The sequence below is a fragment of the Ovis aries genome, chromosome 5 (assembly GCF_016772045.2).
Source record: "Ovis aries strain OAR_USU_Benz2616 breed Rambouillet chromosome 5, ARS-UI_Ramb_v3.0, whole genome shotgun sequence".
In the NCBI taxonomy this organism is placed as follows: Eukaryota; Metazoa; Chordata; class Mammalia; order Artiodactyla; family Bovidae; genus Ovis; species Ovis aries.
This window is the reverse complement of record NC_056058.1, coordinates 42512682-42532859: the sequence shown is the minus strand read 5'-3', so window position 1 is coordinate 42532859 and position 20178 is coordinate 42512682. Positions and strand designations below refer to the sequence as shown.

At 47.9% G+C, this 20178-nt stretch overlaps 1 protein-coding gene across 3 annotated transcripts in view; it reads left to right on the top strand.

The window, feature by feature from the left end:
* The window catches only part of FSTL4 (follistatin like 4), a 768172-nt gene that overhangs the window by 713538 nt on the left and 34456 nt on the right, over positions 1 to 20178 (top strand). For all 3 annotated transcript variants that reach the window (XM_060416502.1, XM_042250516.2, XM_027970246.2), the window contains one exon: positions 5457 to 5577. In XM_060416502.1, coding sequence (XP_060272485.1) covers positions 5457 to 5577 — 121 coding nt within the window. The remainder of the gene's footprint in view (positions 1 to 5456; positions 5578 to 20178) is intronic.

The following is a 20178-nucleotide window of genomic DNA, read 5'->3' as shown; positions in this document are numbered from 1 at the left end:
GCTTCTAGACCCTAAATGCAGAGCTCCAAGCCCCATGCCGGGAGCTCACGTTCAGGCTGCTTTTAGGCTTTGCATCTGCAAACAACACTGCAGTGAGCATCTTTGTACATACCTCTTTGCACATTTCTCTAAGTAGTTGTTCAAGTTCTTAGAAGTGGAGTAACTCCATCAAGGGTGGACACATTTTCTGTTTTGATGGATGTTGCCAAATCTCCCTACAAAAAAAAGTTGCACCAAGTTTATAGCCCTTCCAGTGGTGTACACAAGTTTTAAACACCATAATAGGTGAAAATTCCTGATTGTAAGCCTTGTTGGTCCCTGAAATGAGCCATGGAAGGAAATTTAATCAAATCCTCTCCGGGATGTTTCATAAACAGCAAGAATGCCGATCAGCCATCTTGGCTGACAGTGTGATCCAGGTTAGAGGAGCTGGGAAGGCCCTCTTGGCTTGGGGACTCATGATCCAAGTCTTCCCGAGGGAGGGCTGCAGTCTTCCCAGATGAAGGCAGCAGGTTCTAGACAGTTTGAAACTTCAGTTTGTTACCGGCCAGGGTTCTTGGCCTTCCCTCAGTCAATAGAAATTCCCTAGGGCCCAGACAAGAAATTCAGGCAAGGCTTTATTGGGGACCCTGCTGCAGCAGAGGGGAGCAAAAATAAACGACAGTTTCCCTTGCTTGCTTGCTTCTGAGGGGGACAAGCTGATTCCTCATGTGGGGTGAGGGTAGGGGTGTGGCCGGGGGTCTGGCTAGAGGGGTGGTTTAGGTGTTTTGCTCACCTGTTAGGTAGTGCTGTCTGCAGGGGGCATGTGCAGTGCGGACATCTCTGAGGACCCGCCATCACCAAGGCGCTGCAGTTTGGGTCCATTTGTGCAGGTGGGATGCTAGGGTTCATGGGATTCATGGGGACAGAGTCAAATCGGCCTGGAGGGAAAGACCCTCTACTTTCTCCATCCTCTCCAAAGAAAGCCAAGGAAGCTCCTAAGAAGGGCAGAGTTAGAAAAGCTTGGAATAAATGTCTCTAAATGGAGTTTTAAACTTGTAGCATTGACAGTGAAAAGTGAAAGTCACTCAGTAGTGTTCTACTCTTTGTGACTCCATGTACAGTCCATGGAATTCTCCAGGCCAGAATACTGAAGTGGGTAGCCGTTTCCGTCTCCAGGGGATCTTCCCAACCCAGGATCAAACCCAGGTCTCCTGCATTGCAGGCGGATTCTTTACCAGCCAAGCCACAAGGGAAGCCCAGCATTGACAATACCATTAACTTCACCTCTGAAATCATTTTGGAGTCCTTGTGTTTAACATTTAGTCACTAAATAGTCAGCACTGATGGCTCATTTTCATATTACTTCGACCTGACTCACATGTATCACTGTGACAACATCTCCCATCTTGCCTCTGCTTAAATATTGTTTAATACTCAAGTCTTATTTAATTGCATGCTTTATTAAGGGCAGATACCTAGAAAATAGCTTCTTAAAAGGCAAAACCCATTTCTTTAAGTAAAATCGTCTCTTTTCCAAAGACAGATGTGCATCAATACAAAGAATGGTCTAATCTAGCATCTGTTTATTTCTGGAAGGAACCTTGATTTTGCTAATACATTTCTATGCATCAGAGCAAAAGAAAAAAAAAGCCATCCATAAAAAGACAATTACAGAGATGCAATCAAGCACTGATAGCAGTATTCAGACACATCTCAGAGAACCTTCAGGAGAGAAAGGATTGTAGCTTTAGTTTTATGTAACTTCTAATAAATCAATTTTTAAAGTAATTTCTTTACATCCAATGAGGGAAATTTGATTTCTGTAGCCAGTATTCATGTCCCAGAAACAATATGCACTTTTTTCTATAATTATATGATGCCCATTGTTTCAGCCCAGAGATTTTTTTTTTTGAGTACAGAACCACATTTTCCCCAGAGCCTGAGTCACAGGCTGTTAATGAGTTAGGTGTTCCAAATAGTGCATCACCCGTCCAGCAGCCCCACACCCTCCACACCTGAGGGACCACACCTCTGCTCCCAGGAACACTGAGGGAAAAGCAGAGGCTAAGCAACTCTGATGCTGCTGCTAAGTCGCTTCAGTCGTGTCCAACTCTGTGCGACCCCATAGACAGCAGCCCACCAGGCTCCTCCATCCCTGGGATTCTCCAGGCAAGAATACTGGAGTGGGTTGCCGTGTCCTTCTCCTAAGTCCCTTCAGTCATGTCCGACTCTGTGCAATTCTGTGGACAGCAGCCCACCAGGCTCCTCTGTCCACGGGGTTCTCCAGACAAGAACACTGGAGTGGGTCGCCATTTCCTTCTCCAAGCAACTCTGTTAGAGGCTCACAGAAGCCGTGAGCCTAGTCTGGGGGTACATGGACTCTGCCAGCTGCCATGTATGGAGCCCTCCCAGCGTGCCCCGGTCTGAGAATGCAGTGTGGAGAAGGAAGCAGGGTGGGGAAGTGGGGACAAGGCCTGAGATTGGCTCTCTGCCTCCCTGCCAGCCACTTGATTTGTACCCCCATGTGACTGGCAACATCTGGGGGCATGGTATGTCAGGACACGTCCTGGACATGTCCATTGTCCAACCCGAAGAACCAAAATCAGGAAAGCCCCTGCAGAGAGCCCAGCTCAGGGCCTTGTACCGTCTGCTCAATGAGTATCTACTGAGGGCCACCCTGTGTCAGTCCTACGCCAGGTACTGGGGACACAGCAGTGAGCAGCGGGCACCAGTGTCCCTGCCCTCCCCCAGGGCACTCACATGCTAGTCAGGGAGACAGGTGGCAAACAGTACGCTAAATGGGAGTAAGACAAGGGGCGTCGCTGGGCTGTGATGCGGAGGAAGGAGGCAGAGCGCAGCGGTGGAGCTCACTGCATCGAGCCTGCGGCAATAGCAGTGGAGGTGGTGGAGAAGGTCAGACTCTGAATATATTGTGCAGGAGGGCTCTACTTTCTCATCCTGTAGGGACTGGCTTTTGTTTTGCTTTATGGTTTTCAGGGCTTTTTTCTGAGGCTTAAACCAGGCGATGTGTGTCAAAATTCCCAGCACACAGTTAGCTCATGAACCCTGAGCTGGTGGTGTTACCTAGCACCACCCTGCAGTGGACCTGTGGGCACCTCAGCCTTGGGACCCTTCTCAGCCTGCAATCCCCATGACCACACCATCCCATTGAGGTGGCAGTACGAGCAGAGGGTGCCAGAACCCAAGACTGGCTACAAGGGCCCTCCTATAAGGAAGAGCGGTGGATAGGAAGGCTCAGGAAGGCAGCCCAGAGGGAAATGCCAGGGGACTCCCCCCCAGCACCAAACTCCGAGAGCAAATGGGTCTGGTGTCGCCCTTTGGGATGGAGTCTGTAGTCTGTCTGGGAACCACCCAAGTGAGGTGCAGAGGGGTTCCCAAGGTAGGGGCCACACCCAGCTCCCCAGCTCCCCAGCCCTCTCTCAAGATGCCTTTCCAACCTCTGAGACTCCAAGCAAAATGTATTTTCCTTCAGACTTAGGTTTTAACACGGGAAACAGCTCAGATTAGAAACATGTCATCCCCAGAAGCGAGTAACTATTAACTTTTCATAAGCAACTCAGGTATGAACCCTTTATGACTGTGTTCTGACACAGGACAAATCAGCTATCTGGTGTTTTATTTTTATTATTGAAGTTTCCACCGGGTAATCGGAATGAGGCTTTTTAAAGCAGAGCAATGTTTCAGAGAAAACTCTTAAGGGTTCCTGCAGCCTTCTCCAATGTTTTACCCCAGTGGGAGCACTTCTGAGTATCATTTTCCTTGATACCAAGAGCAGGCTGCATGCATCCACTTTCCGCCTTCCTTAACCCAGACCTCACTTGGGCCTGCACCTCTCATTAGGTTAACTAGCCAGAAAGCCTCCTTAAAGGACTTGTGATTGTGACTGGGCCCTTGCCACACTGACTAGTGGCCTTTGTCCCTCCTGCCACCGAATTGCTTCCGTGGGAGGAGGGAGCTCAGGAAGGACAAGAGAAATAACAGGAGGGATGGTTTGGTGTTGTCTCCAAGGGATCAGGAGGAGTTTTGCATCTTCTGTTAATAATAAGAAAAGTAGACAAATGTATACCTATGGCTGATTCATGTTGACATATGGCAGAAACCAACACAGTATTGTAAAGCAATTATCCTTCAATTAAAAATAAATAAGTTTTTTAAAAATAAGAATAAGAAAAGGAGCAGCCCCATGTCTGTCATGCTTCCCATCGGCAGACAGGGCATAGGAATTTTCCACAACCTCCAGGCAGGGGAAGCCAGTTCCCAGAGGGATGAGGGGACATTGGTCAGTGACAGTTCAAGCTAAAACCTGAGTCTCCTGTGTGTACCGCGCTTCCCCCATCACTCCTTGCGGCTAGGGCTGCCAGCCCCATTTCTTACCAGGGAGTCAGGATCTGTTCTGCCCCGTAAGCTCTAAGTACCACACCTCAGACGTGTTTGGTAGCTAACACCAAACTCCCTGAAACGCCAGGCAATTCCATCCCCAGCCTGTCTACAGCTAGTGCCTGGATGGGGCCAGCATTGTGCAGGGCTCTGCAGAAGAGGCAGCTGGCTGGAAAGCCCTTGGAACAGTGCTTCCTGCCCTGTGCTTAGCAGGTGACTTTGATCAGCCCGAAGCTCCCTGCTGCTCATCCCTCCCAAGGTGCTGGCCAAATCGGACCCCACAGTGAGGCTGCAGATGTCACAGGGACAAGGCTTACCACTGAGCCATCTCTCATGGAATGGCTGACATGGGCCCCACCTGCTCTCTTTTACATCCTGCCCTGTTTCCTGTTTGCCTTCATTTTCCTCAGAGTTCTGTTTTCCTTTGCTGAGGTTACCCAGATCTCTGCAAGCTGCCTGAAATTATTTGGGGAGGGAGGTAAGATCTAAACCAGCGATAGGCAAACCATACCCTGTGAGCCAAATGCAGCCCACCCCATTTTTTAATAAAATTTCATTGAAACATAGTGATACTCATGAATTTAGGTATCAGTATGGCTATTTTCACGCCTCAAGGCAGGGTTGAGTAGTTGACAGAGCCCTGTGGCCCACAAAGCCAAAATATTTGCTATCCAGTCTTAAGAACAAGTTTGCAAAGGAGGCCGCCCTCCAGAGCATCTCAACAGGTGGACAAGAGTCCAAAAAACCAGCCAAGCAGCAGCAGGATTAACAGGCAAGGCAGGTGAGGCCAGCTGTATAAATGGAGTTGGAGGGTGCTGGGGAAGGCATTCAGCCGGGCCTCCCAGAGAAGGTGAATCAGGTCGTAAAATGATGTACAGGGTCTGGGCAATCAGCATGGTGGAGACATGGCGGTCCTGCTGCCCAGCCCCACAGGCAGCTCTGGCTGAGCAAGGGGCCAGGCAGAAAGGACATCCTCGCAGCTGCAGGGTTTCTGTTTTCTGGCAAATCCCAAAATCTGGCTGTCCTTCCCAGCCCACTCAACAGAGAAGCCAATCTTGTCTTCCTTGCCCAAGCAGGACTTCGGAGAGGACGACTCCCTCTACATCACCAAGGTGACCACCATCCACATGGGCAATTACACCTGCCACGCCTCCGGCCACGAGCAGCTGTTCCAGACCCACGTCCTGCAGGTGAATGGTTAGTAAATGGCTCCATGCATGTTGTTGCCCCAAAGTGTTCCCCAAAGGCTGCTCAGAATAACCCTCCTCCTCTCTTGCATTCTGTCTTCTTGAAGAAATACCTGACCCCAAAGTGTCCCATTGCTCCCGTATCTGGGGCGGTGGGCAGGGGCAGAGTCTGCTAACTCACTTCCCAGTCCGGCTCTTCCCTGAAGCCTCCTCTGATGAAGTGAGTCCAAGTGGGAGGGGGTGAGTCATTTAGGTGGGTCAGCACCCCAGGGAAATTTGACGTCTCAAGCCATGCCCAGCTGGGCCCCACTGCTGGCACTGAGCAAGCCTGAGCAGGGTGTCTGTGCACCAGAGAATAATGTGAAAGCTCCAAGTCAGTCCCAGATCCTTGGTGCCAGCCAGTGTCCGGGGCTTCTGTTTTAAGATAAAGTGTACACAGTGTTGAGGATCATTGCATCACAAGGTTCAGTATCACTTGCCTCTGGGATCCTGGGTGACAAGCCATTTAAGGACAACAGAGTAAGCCCAGCTTGCCTCTGCATTTGTCCTATAGGATGTTTTAGGGATTTTTATATTCATACTGCCTAAGTCAGATTTTATTAGTATTTCCCTTGAGCTGGGACATACTTAATCCTCTGGGGTTTTGTGGCTATGCTTGTTGGCTTGACTCCAGATGTACAGTGAAGTTGCTGGATTTCATCAGAAATAACACACAGGTTCCTAGTTATAACATCCCTTGGATGAGCCATCCAAGCTGGCATTCAGAGTTCATTTGTGTGTGCAGCCGGTAGGCAGTGTCTGGGTCACTCCAGGGGCAGATTGTGTGCTCTGCAGTGTGAAGAGGGCACTGCCAGCTATAGCTGGCGAGTGGTACCCAGCGCTGTACGGTGTTGGTAAATACGTGGGAGCACAACAACTCCATGTGACTTGGCACAGCTCCCTCTGGTCCTCAGACCCGCTGAAAATGGGAAATCAAGAATTCCCAGATCCTCCATCCAACCCTTCACATCTTGCCCCCACCCCACAAGAACTGAGGGCACAAGGAGAGGGCTTGAGCCTGTCCCCTTCATTTCCTCCAGAACAAATCTGTGGGGAGAGGGGCCTGGGTGGGGGAATCCACCTGCCCAGGAGCCAGAGTAACTCACGAGTGAGAACCTGTCCTCACCTCAGGCTTCTGCAGGAGATGCTGTGGTCTTAAATACTTTCAATGTACAAATTGCAGGTCCACACAAATTGCTGGGGGATCCTTCTGCCTCATGGTCCCCCAGAATTCTGAGACAGAGCTCATGATGGGGGATGAACCATTTCCTCCCTCCCAGTGCCGAGTCCGGGAGCAGGGCCCAGACCTGTGGACACCATGTGCTGCTGGCTTTAAAGCAGAGACTAGGCTGCTCCCTGTCACTACTTGGGTGGAGAGTGGGCTGTGCAGCTAGAGAGTTTTGTTCAAGCCTCCCTACCCACCCACCAGCCTCTTGCTAAAGGGGCTGCTTGGGGCCTCAGGAAGTTGAAACAGCAAAACCTCCCTGCTGAGATCCAGAGAGACGCCACTCGAAATCCATTTTCTGAGTGCTGAGAGGTTTAAGGCTTCTCTTTAAGCTGAAGTCCTAGAGTCAGAGGCAGCACACGGGGACCTCTGTATTTTTTTTAATAATTTTATTGGTTATTTATTTGTATATCTGGTGCATCAGGCTTAGTTGCACAGTCAGGATCTGCGTTGCACCGTATAGGATCTTCCGTTGTGGCGCAGACTCTCTAGTTGTGGTGCACAGGCTCAGGAGTTGTGGCCTGTGGGCTTTGTTGTTCCGAGGCATGTGGAATCTTAGTTCCTTGACCAGGGATCAAACCCGTGTCCCCTGCATTGCAATGTGGATTCTTAACCATTGGGTCACCAGGGTAGTCCCAGGACCTCTGTATTTTGCAGTAGGCTTTCTACCTCACTCCATGGCGCACTGTGTTTGGCTCCATGGCGGTCAGGCTAGGCCATCCGGGTGGGCCTCACTCCAGGAGCCCTCGAAGTCCCTGGGCTGGGCTGGCCACTGGCACCTGGGGTGGCATTTGGGTCCATTAAGCAACTCCTCATGCAGGATAGCATGAGGTAGACCCAGTATTGCCTCCCAAGGACATGAGTCCATTGCTGGTTGACCAGGGACAAGACACAAGGTTTTCCGGAAGTGTATTCCAGAAGTGAAGCTTACTGTGTTGACTGAGAGGAAGACCATCCTATCTGTGTGGGAAGATGGGAAGATGCTGTTGAAAGCAGAATGGCATGAAAGACACAATTACAGTAGGAACGTTTCCCAGATACCTACTGGACACCTTCTCTGTTTCACAGATGAGGAAACTAGGGGTTGGAAACTACAGAGAGATTAAATTACTTGCCCAGGACCCTCAGCCCTACAATTAGTAACTGCACAATAGATTTTGACACCAAAGCCTGGACTCTTAATGCCTTTTCCGCCCCTTCACTCTGGAACATTGCATTGTGGCTGCTGGAGAATCCAGGTGTGGTCGGTCGGCAGGTTGGTGTTGATCTGCTAAAGGGGCACACTGTAGGGGTGGGGGGGTGTTGCAGATAGGAAACAGCAAACCTGCCTGGCCTACCCCCGCCTCAGGTGCTGAGCGCAGGCCAGAAGCAGCAGGCATCCAGTGAAGGACTTACAGCTCAGATGTAAGAGCAGCCCCTGCCCTCAGCAGGACTGATGTCGGTGACCTGCAACAGCTTGGTCGTCCAGCTCTTGGTGGGTTCAGCAGACCCTGTGCAGACACCGATGCTGCTCAGGATCCCAGGGTCAAGAGGGCTGGGCTTCTAGGGAAAACTCACAGAGGCAGTGGGCTTGGGGGCTTCCAAGCAGAAGGACTGGGAAGGAGAGAAGGCACTGTCTGCGCTCAGTACAGAAGCAGCACTACCTTGCTGGGTCATCTTGTTGGGAAGTTGTGAGAGAGCAGTAACAGGTTCATCTGTAGGGTTTGTTCCTTTTTGTCATTCACCCCCAGCATGAGTCAAAGCATGAAAGGTGTCCCCTAGTAACCTGGGTAGAATCAAGTGTGGTCACTCAGCTGTGCTGCAGGTGGTGAGGTTTGGTCTCCTCTTGGCCTGGAGAGGGCCTGTGGCTTATTTAAGCCGAGGCAGTGCCTGGGACACAAAGGGAGTGATGTTCTATGTCAGTTCCTCCTGATAGCTTCTCCTCGGTCAGAGTGAGGACAGGAAGGGGAGGATGATGAAGTGGGGCGGGGGGGACGCCTTGGCCAGCGCCCTGCCTCTCAGAAAGCTCAGAATTCTCCAGGCAACCAGCAGGCGTGCCAAGTATGTAGCTGGTGGGCCCAAGAGACAGAGAAATCATTCATGCGAAACCACTCGGACGAATAGGAACTGGGTGAGGCTGTTCCACCCAAGGCACAGTGCAGACCCAAACTGGAGACACTTTTGTCATAAGGTCAAGGCATGAACTCTGAGCCAGAGAGGCCTGAGTTCAAATCCTAGTGCTGGTACTTCCTTGACATGCATCTTAGGTGGGTAAACTCACCTGTACAGTGGGAATAACAATATACCTTATAGGCTTGATGAGATAGGATACGTGTCAAATGCTTGGGAAATACCTGGAAAGATGTAATTCAAAGTCCAGGATGGGACAGATATAGGGGAGATTTTGTTTTGTCTCAAACCATATTTTAACCATAGTTGGTGCACACAGATGGTCTGAGCTCACAGAGCTTGCAACCCATTATACAGATGGGAAGATCAAGATCCAGAGGAAGTTGCCAGGCCAGGAATAAAATATAGACTTCTCCCTGGAGCTGCTCTATTCCCTGGTGGCAGGGGCAGGACCACACATACAGGCTGAGCTTCTGGGTGCCTTCTGGGGCTTCTCCATCCAGAACTCTGCCTTGACCTGGTTTGCTAAAGGGAACACTTCTAGGCAACTATTTCCTTTCTTTCTCAAATTATTAGTATAACTTCCCCATAGACCAGGCCTCCCAGAGATGAGACCCAAACACTGACATGATTTATAACTTCATGCAAACCTCCTGCATTGCTTCCATAAGAAAGAGGAAAAACTTCCATAAATGATTAATCCATTAAATTAAAAACACCCTCGACCTCCCCACGGTTCAGACAAGTAACGATTCATTCCCAAAACACAATAGTAATCTCCCGAATCTGTTGATTACTGCAGCTTGGTACTTTTGTGAATGTGCCTCTGACTTAAGACATATTTATGCTGCCTTTCACCTTGGAAATGATCGATGTTTCCCAAAGAAAATGTGCTGTTGCGTTATGTATTCAAATGTTTTCACGGGAAGGTTTTGCAAATTTAAAAGGAAATGAATGTGTTTACCCAGGACAACATTAATTTCTAATGATTTTGGTGTGTGAATTAACACAAAGGAAGAGAGGAGATCAGGGCCAAAGGAAAGCAATTGGGCTTTGCCTTGCTTCTGGCAGAGAGCTGCATCTCCACCCAGCCCCGCCCTGGAGAGGGGAGTCTCTCACAAAGAAAATGCAGGACTTCTCTCTGATGGGAACCTACCCAAACAGGGACCTCAGGTACCAAGGTCTTGGACACCTCCCTGCTCAGGGTTCTTCTCAGGCCCTCCCTCTCCTGGCAGGAGGCTGGATCCATGCCTCTGGCTACAGTGCTCACTCAAACCTGGTCCACACCACCTCAGTCTTAGCGATGCCCCATCGCACTTGAGGAACACAGTTGGGTCCTGTAAGCAGTGACCAGGCTCCCACCCAAATGATGGGATGGTTTTATTTTTTCCCTCTAACATCCTAGTACCAGTTATCAACTCTGCAATGGTCAAGGCAGGGCAAAATGGGCTTCTCGGTGGAGCTCCTTGGTGCCCTGGAGCCTGCCTTCCATTCACAGGCCACCCTACCCTCCACTCCACCATGCAGGCTGTGGGGCCGGGAAGATCCAGGAGGCTGCCAGCACTGATCTAGCCCAGGGGCCTGGGTCAGTCTGCAGGGCCCCTTCCCATTGCTGCTGGCTGAGCTGGGCCACTTTGGCCTCCACCGTGCCAGTCTCTCAGGAATCATGGGAGTGGAGGCCCAGGCCACTGTTTCTCAGAGCGGCAACAGCAGCTTCCAGGCCCAGGAGCCCACGTATGCACACACACTGAGACCTGGGCCCTGCCCCACCCCTCCCACATGCTCCTACCCTGTGAATGCCTCGCTCCCAGACAGGCCTGCCCTGCCCCTCTGACTCCCCTGCCCTGTACTGATTGTTCCCTCGGCTAAGAATCTCCCTTCCCACCCTCATCCCCCCTCCACCCTGCCTTGCCACCAACACCACGTCATCCTCAGGATGGTCATTCATTCAACAAGCATTTACTGAATTTCTCTCCATAACACTCACCAGGCTAAGCACTGAAAACACAGCAGTGGAGACACCAAAATCCCCATCCTTGTGGAGCAAGTCAAAGGGTGGAAGATACTAAGGGGGAAAATGTTTTAAACAAGAGGGGATAAGGAGACTCCAATAAAAGCTGGAAACTTTAGGCAGGATGGCAGGTCAAGGCCTTACTGAAAAGATGACATTGTGTCCATGTGGTGGGAAAGTCAAAGATGCCTCCAAACGATCTTTAAGGAGGAAGAGTGGCCATTCACTGAGCGGAGAAGAGGGTGAAGGAGCAGGCTTGGGGAAGGAAGATCAGGAGCTGGTGGTGACACGATAAAGACAAGGTGTTATGTAGCCCATGTGGTATCTAAGTCTGGAGTTGAAGGGAGAGGTTTTGACTGGAGGAGTAAATGCCATATGCCTCACAGGGTGGGTGGTGTTTAAAGTCAATGGACCAAGGTAGATGCTGAAGGAGAACAGATAGAGAAAGTCCAGCAAGCGGGCATGATAGCACTGGGCGCCTTGGGGGCGGGGGGGTGGGGTGGTGGTGAGAAAGAGCAGGCAGGAAGGCACAGACAAAGCCAGAGATAGGAGGACCAGGAGTGTGGTATCCGGGACGGAGTGATCAGCTATGCTGAATTCAGCCAGAGGTAGGTCAGGGAAGGTGAGGACAGGAACTGGCCATTGGATCGGGTCAGTGGAGCTGGGCGTCACTGAGGCCCAGAGCAGAGACGTTTCCATGGTGCTGCGGGGATGGGTCTGCTGGAGCTGGCTCTGGGGGGAAGAGAAGTGAGAGCCACCAAGTGCGGATAACTCTTCAGGGTATTTCTAAGAAGAAAAACAAGGCACGGTTGGGGAGAGAAGCAGAGGCAAAGATGTTTGGGTTTTTTCCCCCCAAGATGGAAATTAAAAGCATTTGTGGACTGATAGGAAAGATCCAGTTGAAATGGGGAACTGATACAGGAGGGAAAGAAACGTGCTGGAGCAGTGTCCTGGATGAAATGTGAGGGGATGGAATCTAGGAATTAGGCTCGTGGGACAGAAAACTCAAAACCAGCGTTTTTGTGGAGAAGGGAAAGAGAGGGCCTGCCCCACCTCCCAGCCTATGAGGTAGGGGACGAAGGGGAGAGGGAGCCGCACCCACTGAAGAGGCTGCAGGAGAAGTGTCGCCAGGCTTCCATCTGAGTGAGAAGGTGAAGGGACACTCACAGAAGAGTCTGAGGAGAGAGGATATTTTGCTGATGGTGGAACATGAGTTCTAGAAGGTACAATAGCAGGTTTGGGATAAGGGATGCCCCCAGAGACCTCAGCTCTTATGAAGACTGACAGGATCCCAAACCAAGGGCATGAGCAAACGTGTCCTGGTGGTCCTGAGTTGGAGATGAGACTGGGGACGGGGCCACTGGGAGGCGGAGCATTTGAGGAGTGAGGCCCATCTTTAGTCTGATGGACAGACGGAGGTCTGAGGAGGAGTGGTTGTATACCCCAGGATGGCTTCAGCAACTGGAGACTCCAGTCCGGTCAAGGGTGCCCCTCTCGGCACCCGGGAGCTGTCTTCTAACCCCTGCCACTGGAGGCCCAGTGTCTTTGCCCAGCAAATAGACCCTTGTTTTTGAGTGGATGATTCCACACCTTCAACTTTCAGTCAGGGTTTGTTTTGTTCCACAATGCTGCCACCTTTTTCAGTTCAATCCATCTGTGAGAGCTTCCCCATCAGGGCTGACCCAGCATCTCACCTACAACCTGACGAATAGAAACCAGTCCCCCAGCCCTCTGGAATCAAAACACTGTGGGGTGGGCCCAGGATTGTTTCAACAGGCACCCCACCCCACCCTCCCACCAGGGGATGCAAGTGCATGCTCAAGTTGACCTCTTCATGGGTCCACAGAGTCCCGTCAGACCTCAGGGCAGGGGCAAAGGGAGTCTTCAAGGCTGGTGCTGGCCACCAGGTACCTTACTGAGGAGGGCAGTCCACAAACCCACAGCTCACAGGACAAACCTATTATCAATGAGGGGGGGGGGCACCATGGCAGAAGGAAGGTTGGTGTTTCCTTTGTGAGGTGGAGAGAGTGCATCTGAGTGCTCTATTCAGATAAGTCTTCCCAGACCCCATCCCCATTCACCTTCTTGCCATGCCCATCACACTAGCAATTATGTTATTCACCTTCCTCCCGACAGAAAGCTTCATGAGGCCAGAGACTGGGCCAGTCTTTTTCACCACTCTGTGTGTAATGCCTGACACTTGACGGTTATTCAGTCACTTATTTCTGTATGATTCTTTGTGACCCCATGGACTGCAGCGTGCCAGGCTTCCCTGTCCTTCACTTTCCTGGAGCTTGCTCAAACTCATGTCCACGGAGTCGGTGATGCCATCCAACCATCTCATCCTCTGTCACCCACTTCTCCTCCTGCCCTCAATCTTTCCCAGCATCAACATCTCTTCCAGTGACTCAGCTCTTCGCATCACGTGGCTGAAGTATTGGAGCTTCAGCTTCAGAATCAGTCCTTTCAATGAATGTTCAGGGTTGATTTCCTTGAGGATTGACTGGTTTGATCTCCATGTGTTCCAAGGGATAAGAGTTAATAAATGTTGGCTGCACAATATTGAGTTGACAGAACTTTGTAAACATCAACCAAGACCATTAATGTGGTGCTGGACTCAAAGATGGGAATCCCTCAGCCCTCCTCACCACCGCCAGTGCCCCTGCGGTCTCTCCCTTTCCCTCTTCCTCTCCCCCTCCCCCATTAGCTATTGTAATTCTTGAAATACTTTGTGATACCTGATATGAAAAAAAGGTCACACCATGACCTGTTTTTCAAAATTTCTTCTTCTCTTCTTGCACATTCTTCCTTCTAGCTAAATTTGAGGGTTGTTTTGTCAAGACCCCACCAATTGATTTGAACTGGAATTAGATTAAATGTTTGGCATAATTTGGAGTATCTTGTTTCCTAACAGCAGTAAGCCTTCCTATCCAAGACCATCTCTCTCTAGTTTTTCAAGCCTTTTTTCAGTGTCTTCAGGGGGATGTTATAATTTCCTTCCTGTCCGTCTGCTGTGTTTTCTGTCTCGTCACTGCAAGTACACAAGTTTGTCTGTTTGGGTGCTGGCCCCTTTACAATATTCACTTCTAAAACCTTTCATTTTTGGTTCATTATCTGGACCATATCCAAACAAAGTATCATTTTTCTCCATCTCTTTAATATTTGTTTCTTCCCATTTCTTGCCTTCTGTTGACAATAACATCCACCAAATGTTGGCAGTCTGGTATTACCTTCTTTCCTCTTTTGTTTTTTTCCCCACTTCATGTTTCACCATTCTGAAAAGAATGGTGCCATTCTTTCATTTTATAGAGATATTCGTCATTGTAGGAAGAAAATGTTATTCTGTTCCTATTTTATTGAGGTTTTTTCCCCCCAGGAAATGCATTTCGAGTTTTTCTTTCAAATGCCTTTTAGTGTCTAGCAAGATTATCAAATGGTGTTTCTTTTTTGACTGCCTTTGACTTGGATATGATTAAGTACAGAGTTCCTAATAGTCATTGAAGCACGTTATACTTGGTCCCAGTATGTTCTTTTAATTCCATGCTAGATTTGATCTGCTAATATTTTATGTGTGTATTTGGTTTTTTGTGTTTTTAATTTAATGATTTTATTTTGGAGCATAATTGATTTACAGTGTTGTGTTAGTTTCAGGGGTCCAGCTAAGTGATTTACTTATACATATACTCATTCTTTTTCAGATTCTTTCCCCCTCTAGGTTATTACAGAATATTCCGTAAATTTCCATGTCCTATACAGTAAGTCCCTGTTGATTATCTGTTTTATATATGGTATGCTATGCATGCTAAGTCACTGAAATGGTGTCCAACTCTTTGCAACCCTATGGACCATAGCCAGCCAGCCTCCTCTATCCATGGGATTCTCCAGGCAAGAATACTGGAGTGGGTTGCCATGCCCTCCTCCAGGGGATTTTTCCCACCCAGGAATTGAACCCGTGCTTCTTTTATCTCCAGCATTGGCAGACAGGTTCTTTATAACTAGTGCCACCTGGAAAAGTGAAAGTGTTAGTCACTTAGTTGTGTCCAGCTCTTTGCGAACCCATGGACTATAGCCCACCAGGCTCTTCGGTCCATGGGATTCTCCAGGCAAGAATACTGGAATGGGTTGCCATTCCCTTCTCCAGGGGATCTTCTCGACCCAGGGATCAAACCCAGGTCTCCTGCTTTGCAGGCAGAAGCTTTGTGGTCTGAGCCACCTGGGAAGCCCGTTGTACTCATGTACTCATTCACTCAGTTGTGACTGACTCTTTGCGACTCCATGAGCTATAGCCCACCAGGCTCCTCTGTCCATGGGATTTTCTAGGCAAGAATACTGCAGTGGATTGCCAAAACTCCTAATTTATTCCTCTCCTCTACATTCCCCCCTCTGGCAAGCATAAGTCTGCTTTTGAAGTCTGTGGGTGCCAATAAGTTCATTTGTATCATTTTTCCCACATATAAATGATATCATATGACATTTCTCTTTGACTGCTTCTCCTGTCTCCAGGTCTGTCAATATCTGTTATTTTTACTTTGTATTGGAATGTGGTTGATTAATAGTGTTAGGTTTGTTAGTTTCAGGTTTACAGCAAAGTGATTCAGTTATACGTGTATCTATTCTTTCTCAAAAAGTTTTCCCATTTAGGTTATTACAGAATATTGAGCAGAATTCCATGTGTTATACAGTAGGTCATTTTTTAGTAGGTCCTATTTTAAATATAATGGGGTATATAGGTCTATCTCAAACTCTCGATGTATTCCTCCCCACAACCTTTCCACTTTGTTAACCATATGTTTATTTTCTAAGTCTGTGGGTCTGTTTCTGCTTTGCAAATAAGTTCATTTGTATCATTTTTATAGATTCCGAATATCAATGGTATCATATGATATTTACCTTTCTCTGTCTGACTTACTTCACTTAGTAAGATAATCTCCATGTCCATCCATGTGGCAGCAAATGACATTATTTCATTCTTTATAATGGCTTATAAATTATACCACATATTCTTCATCTGTCAATAGACATTTAAGTTGCTTCCATGTCTTGGCTATTGCACATAGCACTGCAGTGAACTTTGGGGTGACTGTATCCCTTTAAATCATGGTTTTCTCCAGATGTACGCCCAGGAGTGGGACTGCTGGATCTTACGGCAACTCCTTAGGGATGTTTTCAGCTATTATCTCTTCAAATATTTTCTCAGATTCACTCTCTCTCTCTTCTCCTTCTGGTACTCCTATAATGTGAATGTTGGTGCATTTAATTTTTTCTCTTCTGGCATCAGCTGTGCCAAGTGTCTTTCTTAGGGCATTTCATGTTGTCCCAGAGGTCTCTTAGGTCCTCATTTCTTTTCTTTCTTTTTTCTTTACTCTTTGCCATGACAGTGATTTCCACCATTTTGTCTTTCAGCTCACTTATCCATTTTTCTGCCTCATTTACTCTGCTATTGATCTCTTCTAGGGTATTTTTCGTCTCTTTGTGTTTGTTCTTTACTTCCTCCAGGTCTTTGTTAAACATTTCTGGTGTCTTCTTAGCCTGTGCCTCCATTCTGTTTCTGAGATCTTGGATCACCTTTACTATCATTACTCTGAATTCTTTTTCAGGTAGATTGCCTATCTGCATTTCACTTAATTGTTCTTCATGGTTTTTATCTTGTTCCTTTGTCTGGAACAAATTTCTCTGCTGTCTCATTTTACCTTTTTGTGTCTGTCATCTCCTTCCCACAGGTTGCGGGACCTTTTTGCTTCTGATGCGTGCCCTCTGGTGGGTCAGGTTGGCCCAGGGGCTTTTGCAGGCTTCCTGGTGAGGGGGACTGGTGCTGCCTAGAAGTGGATGGTGCTGTGTCTTGTCTCTCTAGTGGGCAGGGTAATGTCAAGGCATGTGTTTAGAGGTGACTGTAAGCTCAGCGCAACTTTAGGCAGCCTGTCTGATGATGGGTGATGCTGTGTTCCCACTTTGCTGGTTAGGTTTGGCTTGAGGTGTCCCAGCAGTGGAGCCTGCAGGGCTGTTGGGTGGGCCAGGTCTCATTGCCAAAATGGTGACCTCCAGGAGTCCTCACACTGATCAGTATTGTCTGGAACTCTGCCATCAGTATCCTTGACCCCACAGAGAGCCACAGCAACCCCTGCCTCCCCATGAGACCCTCCAAGACCTGGAGGTATGTCTAGCCCAGGCTCCTATGGAGTCACTGCTTTGTGCTGGGTCCTAGTGCATGTGAAATCTTGTGTGCACCCTCCAAGAGTAGAGTCTCTGTTTTTCCCAGTCCTGTGGAGTTTTTCCCAGTCCTACACTCAATCCCCACTAGCCTTCAAAGCCAAATGCTCTGGGGGCTCCTCCTCCCAGTGCTAGACCCTCAGGCTGAGAAGCCTGGCTGGGGCTCAGAGCTCTCACTCGTGCAGCAGAACCTCTGTGATACAATTATTTTCTAGTTTGTGGGTCACCCACCTGGCAGGTATGGGATTTGATTATATCACAAAAGCTCCCCTTCTACCATCTCCTTATGGCTTCTTCTCTGTCTTTGGATGTAAAATATCTTTTTTGGTAGGTCCTAGTCTTTTTTTTCCCCAACGGTAGTTCAGCAATTAGTTGTGATTTTGGTGTTTTTGTGAGAGGAGGCGTGCGCAAGTCCTTCTATTCCACCATCTTGTCTGGAATCCTGATTTGCTAATATTTTACTTGAGATTTGGGTATATCTAGTGCTGAGTGAGTTAGGTCTGTAGTGTACTCTCTTTGGCAGGTTTCCATGTCTAGGTTATACTAGCTTCAGAATAAAACTTGGTACATCTTCTCTGTGGTATGCGCTAGGAATTAGCCATTCCTAAAAGGAACTTCCTTATGAAACTAATCAGAGTGCTTCCCTATGAAACTAATCAGTAGTGCTTTTTTAAAAACAGCTTTATAGAGGTACAATTTATATACAGATGTTTAATATATACAAATTCATGACTTTGGACATGTACACACATAGGATACTACCACCACAATCAAGGTAACAGACATAGCCCTCACCTCCGCAAGTTTCCTTGAGTCCCTTTGTGTTTCTTGTTTGTTTGTTTTGTGGTGAGAACACAAAACATGAGATATACCCTCTTAATAGATGTTTAAGTGCACAATATAACATGCTGATTATAGGCCCGGATTGTATAACAGATCTCTACAATGTATTCATTGAATAACTGGAAAGTAGTGTTTTTAAATGTTTTAAATATTTTCTTCTTGATTCCATGTCAATACCTTAAAGTTTCCTTTTGAGTGATTCGTCTCATTGAGATTTTGATATTTATTACCTATAATTGAACATAGTGTTTCTATACTTTTAAACCTCCTCTGTGTTCTTTTTTTTTTTTTTTTTTTAGTAACCAGCCTTGCCAGAAATTTGGCTACTTTATTGATTTTTATGAAAAGCCAAGTCTCAGATTTATCAGTTCCTCTTTTTTGGCAAGTTTATTCGTTCCTTTCTGATTCTATTTTTGTTTATTCTTCCTTGTGGTTTCTTGGCAGGCTTGTATAAATAAATAGTGATTTAGCAGGAACCAAGGTTATTCACTCCCAGGTCCTGGCCTCCCACATTCTAGAACCCAGGGTACTCCACCTCCTTATCCAACTCCCCACCAGTCCAGTGCTCCTAGAGCCCCCAGCCCTATCTCTGAGCCTTGAGCAAAACCCTACTAACTTTTCCGCTTGAACCCCATTCCTCCCTTTACAAAATTCAGGTTACAAGGCGGTTTCCTAGATAAATTACTGTTCCTTTGCTCTTTGGACCAAGGGGAGTCAGAGAAGGGAGATCCACTTCTGTGTTCTAAGCAGCCCTCCAGGTACGCCTTTGCTAGAGCCCCATTTGCGTCCTCCATCCCCAGTGGCCTGACCTGTGACAAGGACCTTCTCCCACCTCCTGGAACTCTTCCCCTTGAACTGCAGACAAAGAAAAACCAAGGAAATGACTCAGACTTTATTGTTGTTTGGTCTCTGTGGTTAGCACCTCCAAGCTGATATTATGCAGACAGCTCTGGTCACTCTGAAGGTGGGTTTGTGCCCTTTGCTAGCTATCCATTTGGCTTTATCCTTGGCCTCTTACTTTGTCCCAAAGCTCAACCAGAGGACAGACTTGAAACTCAAACTAAGTTGATCAGATTATTACCAGCTTCCTGAAGAGCTACAGCATCCATTTCTCACAATGAGGGGATAGAATTTTTCTTTTGTCCTCAGCCCATCCAAGCACAGATCACTAGAAGTTTTCAGGTTCTGGGATCAGCTTTATCACTTCCTTCTATATGCACATCAATTTGTTCTATCTCTAGTCCCAGAGGAAATCTCTCTCCTAACATACTGGATCACTTTCTTTTATCAGACAATGTGCTCAATCACTTCAATCGTATCCGACTCTTGGTGACCCCATGGGCTATAGCCTACCAGGCTGCTCTGTCCATGGAATTCTCTAGGCAAGAATACTGGAGTGGCTTGCCTTTGGGAGTGTCCAAAGAACTCTGGAAAAATGTTGTTGTTCACTTCAGGAGGAATCCTCCCACATTTCCAAAAGACATATGATGTGGTTTTTATTGTTGCTTAGTTTCATATCCATGCCATTACATGACCCCTCACAAAGCCTTTTTGGAAGTATATAGAGTTAAATATATGAATAAGTAAGAGCCAACAATTCCACTGAAAATGGTAATTATTTTATTTCCTGGGCCTAGAGCTCAGGGTAGGAGGGAAGACCCTCAGACAACCCTTACTTCTTCCTGCCCTACAGACAGACCATGTCGGAAAGACCAGAGCGGGGAGGGTGCTGACACCCTGCCCACCCCTGCTCATCTGATGAGCAGGCCTGGTCATATCCCCAGTTCCAAACTTGACTGCCAGGGCCCACAACTGAGTCAAGAACGAACAAGGTGGGGCATATGCCTTGTACCCATGTTCCGGTGGGTGAGAAGTGGAGAAATAAAATGACCCACTGGAAAATCAATGGGCTTCCCTAAGCAGTGATGTAATTAGTAGCCCTGCCAATCAGTGCCCATAAGTGCTTTGTGAAGCACTTCCTGCAAGAAATTAAGTCCCTGTCCAATGGCTTTCCGATAACAGAAATAATATATCTGAATTTTATTCATTCAGAAATATATTTTGGCGGTTGTTGCTCTTTATGTGTAGCAGCTGAACGGCCTTAAATATTTGGATGCCTTTCTGATCATATTTAGAATAATGATGAGTGCCATGAATTACAGAGTACAAAGCCTGAC